This window comes from Rhinopithecus bieti, unplaced genomic scaffold, assembly GCF_001698545.2.
Source record: "Rhinopithecus bieti isolate Rb0 unplaced genomic scaffold, ASM169854v2 scaffold_81031, whole genome shotgun sequence".
NCBI classification, from domain to species: Eukaryota; Metazoa; Chordata; class Mammalia; order Primates; family Cercopithecidae; genus Rhinopithecus; species Rhinopithecus bieti.
The window spans coordinates 6,658-15,471 of NW_016830217.1; the positions used below are offsets into that span (position 1 = coordinate 6,658).

Below are 8,814 nucleotides of genomic sequence, written 5' to 3' on the forward strand. Positions count from 1 at the left end.
AAAGACAGGAGGAAAGCAAGGAAACCATGCCAAACGTCTGGGTTAACTCTTCAGTGAAAGGACGCCAAATGAGATGATCTAAGAAGCCAGAAAGACAGACAGACAGACAGACACAGGGAAATCACAGCAACTCTTTGCAGTGCAAACACCAACCCCACAATCCATCCGACCGGAAATCACTACGGTTATTTGAGGCTGTCCCGCTAGTCATGAGGTGATTCAGTGATGGCTACAACGCTCCTCATGTGCATCCCTGGACCTGGCAACATGGTTTGCCCATCACCACCAGACCTGGAGACTCCGCCAGGAGCAGAATTGCAGAGGCCCAATAGAGACCCCAACATTGGCAAGTCATGGGCGTGAGGCGCTCTTGCCCCTCAGCGTTCCCAGAGGAACCGCCTTGAGAGTGGGAGTATGGGGTCGGTGTCTCCACAGGATTTACAGAGGAACGCACGCCAAAGCTGCTCCGTCCTTCCACCCCCTGGGATGCCACAGAACAACCGCAGCGAGTTTCCTCCCCAGCGCCCACGAGAGGTTGGACTGCCGGGCGGCAGCGGCAGGCGAAGAATGCGCGCAGAACTTAGGCCCCCACGGTGCACGCCCCCCACCCCCCAGCCATCGCGCCAACAAAACTTGGCCACACGGCCTATTGCCTTGACCCAGCTGTGCACCTTCGGGTCACCGGGATCCCAGCCAGGCGCGGCGCCCTCACCTCGGAAAGGCTGGGTGGACTTCGCCATAACTTCCCATCCAGAGGGCAGCGGGCAGCCGCGCCGCCGCGCCTCGGCTCAGCTCCTGGCACAGCAGGTCGCCCGTCCCGCGTTCCAAAAGCGCCATGCTCACTCAGAAGCTCAGGCAGCCTCGCGACCCTCACCTACCCCTCCCAGTACCGCCGCGGTCTCAACCGCCAGCCAGCCCCGCGCCCGCGCCAGCCCATGACTGGCTCCTCAGGATCAGGCTCTGCGGTGTCAGGAGAACCCAAGGCGCAGGCGCCGCGGGGTCTTAAAGGGACCGGGCCGCCTCTACTGAATAACGGTTCGAGCAGGTTAGGGGCCTCGCGGGCCGAGAAAAGGATTAACCAAGGGGATGGACCCAGTGCAGGGAGGATGGGGAAATCCCTCTCTCCCCTCCGCCTCTCTTTCAAAGCACCAGCCCTGGACTCTGCAAATCGCTGATTTTCCTGGCCACTTGAACCGCCCCTGCCAGGTTAAAGAGACAGGAGACACACTTCCTCGGGCCCCAAGCAACCCCACGCTTAGGACTGCAGGCCTCGCGCTGCCGCACCGCCCCCGAGTCTGACTTCCAGGCCCGGGCAGACGCACAGGCTTCAGAAGGCAGCCCCAGCTCCCCGAGAGGTGGCCTTAGGTCACTCGTAAAAAAAAAAAAATCCAACGTGTCAATGGCACTTGTTGTTATTTTCTAATTTAAATTTATAACAGATTTTGCAGATGGGCTTCCACTGAAATAAACCTTTGAGAAAAAGAAAACCTTTTTTTTCAACAAGGTTAGGAAATACCAAGAAATAGGAAGTAAAGCCATGCCGTCCACCCAGCTAAAAACTTTGAAAACTTGATATTTTATCTAAGGAAAATATTTGCATAACTTTAGTTCATGCCATTATTTAAAATAAATTTCAATTAACAATTTCATTGCAACTGAATCTATCTTGTATAAGAAAACAAAGATACATCCCTGATAATCTACCTCTCCCCTCCTGTATATCATCCATCAGCAAATCCTACCGGTTTTTGCCTTCCAATTTTTCCTTGAATGTGTCCTCTTCTGTCTCTTCCACCAGCACCCTAGTCTAGGCTACCTTCACGTGGGGAGTGGGGGTGGAGGGACTACTGACCTAGTTTCTTGTGGTTTACGCATATCCCCTTTATCGACTCTCTAATCTCAACACAACTGGCAGAGTGGCTTTTTCAGAATATAATGTGACCCTGTCACTTCCCAGCCTAAACCACACCTTCCCATTCTCTTAGACGAAACCGCCTAACCAAGCCCTGAATGACCAGGAGCTTTGCCCACTTCTTCGTCTCTTCTTACTACTCAGACCAATTCCATTCTCCTCTCTCTGCTCCAGACAAACTGGCCTCTTTTATTCCCTATTTACCAGCTTCCTGGCCTCCACAAAGCTTTTTCTCATGCTTTGCTCTGTGCCAGGAAGGTTCTTCTAACCCCTATCCTTCTGAGAACAGCTGTAGTCTCCACCTCTGAAAAGCACCTTCTGACCTCCCTATGGTGGTGCATTACTCCTCTCACATTGCATGAAACTGTAATCGGGTGGTTATTTTGGTGAATTTTTTACTATCAGCTACGTAAGTCCAGGGATTTGGTTTTGTTTGGCTCATGGGATTTGTATTTCCACATTTGTTAAATACATATTTGTTCATAAATGAGAATGATAGGCGCTAGAAGTTGAAGTAAATTTGGCATAAAGTCAGAGAAAGGTAAAATGTCACAGTCTGACATTTGGAGTCAGAATGTAGAAACTTCAGTTATATTAAAACTGATTTTATATCGTTTTAGGCTGAGTTGTCACAGGAAGCTTTGGGTAACCTTTAAAACTGAGTTCTCAAAGAGCCTTGTATAAACACCTGAATTAATAATGATAAGCCATGGGATGGCCCACATAAAACTAATAACATTGGTTGCTTCAAGAGAGGAAGACTGAGCCAGGCACAATGGCTCATGGCTGTAATCCAAGCGCTTTGGGAGGCCAAGGCCTGCAGATCATTTGAGCTCAGGAGTTTGAGACTAGCGTGGGCAGCTTGGTGAGACCCTGTCTCTACACAAGATACAAGCAAAATTAGCCGGGTATGGTGGCAGGCACCTGTAGTCCCAGCTATTTGGGAGGCTGAGGTGGGAGGATTGCTTGAGCCCAGAAGGGTGAGGCTGCAGTGAGCCATGATCAGGCCACTGCACTCCAGCCTGGACAACAGAGCAAGATCCTGTCTCAAAAAAAAACAAAACAAAACAAAAAAGAGAGAAATGAAGACTGGTGACTGGTGGCTACTGGTGGGAAGGAGATTCTTACTACATGCCCAAAAGGTTTAAAATTGTAACTTTTTTATTTTAAAGTCTGTGAAGATAAATGACAGAAAAGAGCACATACCTTCCCATTTATTTGAAATTCTAGAAAGGGGAAAATTAATCTGTGGTGAAAAAATTATAACAGTGGTTCCCTCTGGCAGGGGATTGACTGGGAAGGTACATGAGAGAAATTTCTGGGTGGTAAAAATGGTCTCTGTCTTGATAGGGATACGAATTATATAAGTGTATTCATTTGTCAAAAAACATACAGTTAACACTTCAATGAATGTAAATTTTTACCTTAAAAACTATAAGAATAAATACAAATTTAAAATCTACTGGCTAACCCCTAGTTGAGTACTCAATGTCTATGGGTATCGGCCGAGGCTATACATACTCGATTTTGTTTAGTCCTCATACCTTCCTCAAGGGGTAGGTATTATTACCATAATCCCCTTGCATATGAAGAAGCCAAAATGTAGTAAATACCACATAACTCGCCTCGATTTATACCCCTGGAAAATGGTGGAAGAGCTTTAAACACCATCAGTCAAATGCCAGAAGTTGTTAAACATTAGACCCTACAGCACTTCTCTGAAATTATAGTATTTTTGATATATATATACATATACATGTGTATATATACACACATCTCATCTACTAGATCAACAGCTTCACAATTATTGAAATAATAGTTTGTCTTTTTGTTTGTTTGATGTTTATGTTTTTATTTCATGACTTTAAAGACTGAGTCTCAGCCGGGCATGGTGGCTCACGCCTGTAATCCCAACACTTTGGGAGGCCAAGGTGGGTGAATCACTTGAGGTCAGGAGTTTGAGACCAGCCTGGCCAACACGGTGACACCCCATCTCTACTAAAAATACACAATTAGCCAGGTGTGGTGGCACGTGCCTGTAATCCCAGTTACTCGGGAGGCTAAGGCAGGAGAATCGCTCGAACCTGGGAGGTGGAGGTTGCAGGGAGCCAAAATTGTGCCATTGCACTCCAGCCTGGGCGACAGAGTGAGACTCCATCTCAGGAAAAAAAAAAAAAAAAAGACTGAGTCTCACTCTGTTGCCCAGACTGGACTTGGATTCCTTAATTCAAGCCATCCACCTGCCTAGGCTTCACCTGGGACTACAGGCTCAATATTTTTGTCTTAAGTTTCTAAGCAGTCCCAACACTTTGCACAGTAGCTGTTCAATGTATTTTGAGTAAATGATTAAAAACAAGCTTGATGTTGATTTTATTGGTACAATTTATATTTACATATGTAATATTTATATTATATGCTTTTATATATTTATATGTGTGTGTATGTGTATAATTGGTACTAACTTAGCACTGCTGTGCTTAACTGCCTGAGATGCATCTCAAATGAATAGGCCTGAGGAGAGAAGCTTGTGTTATTAGCTCTGACCCTGCAGCACTAATTCTGGTTTACCCCTTTCTTTCAGTCTTCCTGAGCACATCAATTTATTGGCTGAAAGAGCTTACACTTTAACATCTCACCGAAATAGCTCATTCTAACCAAAGAAAGAGCGAACTCTAACCTCTACCAAGTGCTTGATCATTTGCATAAGTGAAATTTCACTGTGTGAGTTTCACCCAACACCACCTCTGCTCCAGCTCCTGCTACTCTACTGCTCATACCCTGGAACTCCACACGTGGAGTAGAAGACGGAGGATGCAGGGTGCAGTGGGCAGCAGCATCCTCCTCAGAGGTTTTATTTGCAGTAAATTCAGTGTGCAGCAGGCAAAGCAATAAGGAGTCAAGGTGAGGCAGGAGAATAGCAGAGGGAACTGGGAATTGAATAAAGGTCAAAATGAGTAGGAGCAAAAGCAGGATAAAGAAGTGGGTGGGCGGACTGCTCCGGAGGTAGCGGCGGCGGTGAGGAGAGCCATGGCACAGGCAGCCAAGGTTTTGCAGCTCTTTAAAACACTGCACAGAACCAGACAACAAGTTTTTAAGAATGATGTCAGAGCATTAGAAGCAGCCAGAATAAAGATAAATGAAGAATTCAAAAATAATAAAAGTGAAACTTCTCCTAAGAAAATAGAAGAGCTAATGAAAATAGGTTCTGATGTTGAATTATTACTCAGAACATCTGTTATACAAGGTATTCACACAGACCACAATACACTGAAACTGGTCCCTAGGAAAGACCTTCTTGCAGAAAATGTGCCATACTGTGACGCACCAACTCAGAAGCAATGAGTTTTCTAGAATACAACAAGTCTTTGCACTTTTTCACTTTAAAATCTACAACTCTGGCAAAAGTCCTGGAAATGCAGACATTTTTCTCTGAACTGACATATTGAAAATGAATGAATTACAGAATAGCTTCATACTTAAATTTCATGTTAAAAGGTCATTACTGAGAACTAAAGAACATAATTAAGTATTTCTAAAGGAAATTAGATAAGAAAACATTTCATTCATTGAAAATCAAATTTCATAAAGGAAAACAAACGCTTAGGGAGATATATTCACTCTTTGACCTTGATGAGTATTTGGTCTTACCATAGCTATTTGAGAATGTGGTGCTTTTACAAATTGGTGAGTTTTCCTGCCATGTGAAATGCAATTATTACATTTAAATTATTAGATTAAAATGATATTTAGTCCTAAAAAATATTAAATTAGTCAAAAAAAAAAAGAAGTGGGTGGGCATGAAGCAAAATAAGCAGAAGTTGAACAGCGAAAACAAAAGTGAGATAAGAGTAGTGACTAAAAAGCTTATGGCTGGCAAGATCCAGAGCAAACCAGTAAGAGGCAGCTCCTCAGAGATAGGCATGTGTATGAGAGAGAAAAATTAGCTTTAAAATGACCCCAGATGATAATCATCTCATTAACACTAATGCATATACACTGCATATAATGGATGTACTTAAGACTATGGGATGGAGGTGATGTAGAAGCTCACAGGGGCCAAAGTAACTAAGCAACCCACCTATCAATCAGAGGGCACATGCTGGGTAGAGATTAGGCAGCCCCAGGAAAAGGAGAAAAAAAAAAGTGTAAAAAGACCCAAAGCCCAAAGTTCACCAAACTTACGCTGATCTCATTTTGCAGAGGTCAGCCCATCCTCCACTCTCTGAGAGTGTTACTGTGCTTAATGAGTTTTTGCTGCTTTGCTGTGTGTGTCACGTCCAATTCTTTAAGATACCAAGAACCTGGGACTTCGCAACACCAGCCAGTAACAAAGGTATGTAAGCTTGGGAGGGAGGAAAGAAAGGGGAAGGGGGCTAGAGGAGATTCAGACATGAGATGCATTCACCCTGTAAGTTGAACCCTGGTCTCCAGCGTGGGTGTTGACAGTTCTAATACTGAACCATCAATGTTCCATGTGCTATAACCTCTCATGGGTATAAAAAAAAAAAAAAAAACAACTCTAGTGTGACGGGCAGGCATGAAGGGGCGGGGGGATGGAGGTGGGAATGTTCTATAATAGGCTTACACAGATGTCTTTGGAAAACAGAGCCAACAAAGCAACAGGCACTTAAAGCAAAGGCTTGTCCTAAACCTTCTGTTGTTTGCCAAGGGAAGAAATCTTGGCTTGGAGTGAAATTTTCACTTCCTCTCTTGTGTAGATCTCTGTAAGACCTAAAAGCTTGGAAGACAGTCATTTTGATCCCTGGACTTTCCTGGAGCCTCAAAAGATGCATCTGGCCATGACTCCTGGAGTGGCCAAAGAGAGTGTGGTTGTGGTTAAGAAGAGAAATATTGGAGTGAACTTTTCACTCACGCCCACTTTTGTAGGTTTCGTAAAAACATATGAGTTTAGAAGCAAGATACTTGGCTTTTTCACATGACTCAAAAGAGGTGTAAATGAAGAGAAGCTCGATCATCCCACAGATCTTCCAGAGTAACCTGGATGCGTCCCTAAATCTCCAGATCCTGGTCTTTGAAAGCCTGTTTAGGGAAAGAATTCATGATTGTCTCAAGGTTGAGAGGAAAGGGTTTGGGAGGCACCAAGGCATGGGTTGGCAAAAAGATTACATCATCATTGAGGAAATGAAATTGCCAGAGGTTTTTGCCGAATCTGGGACCACAGGCAAAGGCCTGGATGAATTTCCTGTGTATTTCTATAGAGGTCTGTTATCTAGTTGTATACAGCCTGTTTCACAATTAGGCTCTTTCAAATCTGGTATGTTTATTTAAATGCATTATAAATAACTTCATAATGTTGCCTGACACATGTCTCCTACGCAAGGCTTTGCTCTGGGTGTCCTGTTTGCTCGCTGTGTCTACTCAAGAGTCCTATACAAACCTATTTTAGAAACACCGCTTCAAAGTCCTTCCAGAGACTCTTCAAAATTAGATCTAGTGAACCCGCACCCTGTGGGGCATTGGTAGTTCAACCGTGGTGTTCTTGCCACCTACACGGGAGACCCGGGTTCGACTCCCAGCCAAAGCAGGCCTTCTTACCCTTCATGCTCCAACTTCATGCTCAAAGGGCTGTTACATTTCTATATTATACTACACAGGCTATACTGCATTTAGGGACCTTGGGTCATGGTGGCTGGAAGCTAACCCGAGTGGCGGGCCACCTCTGGAGTATTCTCTGTGCTGGATCTAATCTCAAACTTACAGTTCCTTTGCTCAAAGCCTGTCTTTGAAAGTGGGGGTGTTTCCGGTGGGTTGCTGCAGTCTGGAATACTGGCAACTAAATAAAGCCTTTGCTACTTTCATCTAGTCTCCGGGCAAACCCCTAAGGTAACCCAAAGGCCATCAGACGGATTCCCGTGATGGACTTTCCCCTCCATTAGGTGACATCTCACTATAGAGTGAGGATCAAGAAGTAAAGGTCCGAAGGAGAGAAGCTGCGGCCGGGGAGACCCTTTGTTGGTCAGAAAGGCATGGGCGGCCCAAGGAAAAGGGAGGATTGTGGGGAGGTATCTGCGTAGAGATGAGGGGAGCAGCAGAGACAGAGTCTCATGCAGAGATGTGCCCAGACACCCTGAACCAAGTTACTTAACCTCGTCAACCACCGTGGCATCCGTGGCGTCCGTGGGCCCGTCGGTCTTCCGGGAGGGATTCTGTGTCCCTGTTATTGTGTGTCAACAGGTGTTAGCCTGATATTTATATTTTTAAGGAGAGAAAACGAACTCCGGAATTTGGGAACTGTTTTTCTGGTTTTGCTTTATACCTCTTGGACACTCCTTCTGAAGGATTGGGTCTGAGGGCATTGAGGTGTGACTATGGTAGACAAGGGGTGATTAATTTTCATCCAAAAATCTTTGGTGGATTCCCCGCTCTCCGGCTCCCCAGTCTAGCAGTACTTTAAAACAGAACAGCAACATTTGGAGAGTTTTTTTCCTTTGCATTTTAATGATAAACTTGATTTATTCAATTCCAAAAGTTTTCTTATTCTGAGGTTGTCTTTCTATATTTTGAGTATAAAACGATGGCCATACTATGTTGGAACCACCAAGGTTCTTCTCTTCACTTGTTTATTCGTAATGTCTCTGTAATCTGAGAATTTCCTGAGTAAACTGGGTACTGTTACACAGAATTCCTTATTTTTGAACATTCGTTGTAAACAGGAATTAGGATTGGGGGTGGGGAGGGAGCAAGGAGTAGGAGTCCTGATTTGTGGAAGGGAAAATCATGGATTACTTATGTGATGGATCAAAGGGTTTAAAAACTCTCAGTGTCCCCAGATTTCCCCTGTTACCGTTTGCTGAAGAAAGTTCTGTCTTTGACTCCCTTCCTTACCCTCTCCTGGCCTGTGAGAAGCTTCCTCCCTATTCATTTTATTTCCTCCTCCCCTC

General features: G+C 44.8%; 2 protein-coding genes across 2 annotated transcripts; both read left to right on the forward strand.

Annotated features, from left to right (window-relative positions):
* Nucleotides 1-225: 225 nt before the first annotated feature.
* On the forward strand, nucleotides 226-4,584 carry LOC108524246 (translation initiation factor IF-2-like). Its single transcript, XM_017865245.1, has 4 exons — nucleotides 226-346; nucleotides 436-534; nucleotides 616-1,045; nucleotides 4,494-4,584. The coding sequence occupies exons 1-4, from the start codon at nucleotides 226-228 to the stop codon at nucleotides 4,564-4,566; spliced, it is 723 nt and encodes a 240-aa protein (XP_017720734.1). The 3' UTR covers nucleotides 4,567-4,584.
* A 320-nt stretch (nucleotides 4,585-4,904) lies between these two features.
* LOC108524252 (complex III assembly factor LYRM7) lies at nucleotides 4,905-5,672 on the forward strand. The gene has a single exon (XM_017865251.1). The coding sequence runs from the start codon at nucleotides 4,940-4,942 to the stop codon at nucleotides 5,252-5,254; it is 315 nt and encodes a 104-aa protein (XP_017720740.1). The 5' UTR covers nucleotides 4,905-4,939; the 3' UTR covers nucleotides 5,255-5,672.
* Nucleotides 5,673-8,814: the final 3,142 nt, after the last annotated feature.

Bases quoted from the DNA above. Each gene is read 5' to 3' on its own strand.
- LOC108524246 (XM_017865245.1), top strand. From the start codon at position 226: ATGGCTACAACGCTCCTCATGTGCATCCCTGGACCTGGCAACATGGTT. The intron at 535-615 runs GTTGGACTGCCG...CCCACCCCCCAG, and splicing joins CTCCCCAGCGCCCACGAGAG to CCATCGCGCCAACAAAACTT. The intron at 1,046-4,493 runs GTTAGGGGCCTC...CCTTTCTTTCAG, and splicing joins CTGAATAACGGTTCGAGCAG to TCTTCCTGAGCACATCAATT.
- LOC108524252 (XM_017865251.1), top strand. From the start codon at position 4,940: ATGGCACAGGCAGCCAAGGTTTTGCAGCTCTTTAAAACACTGCACAGA.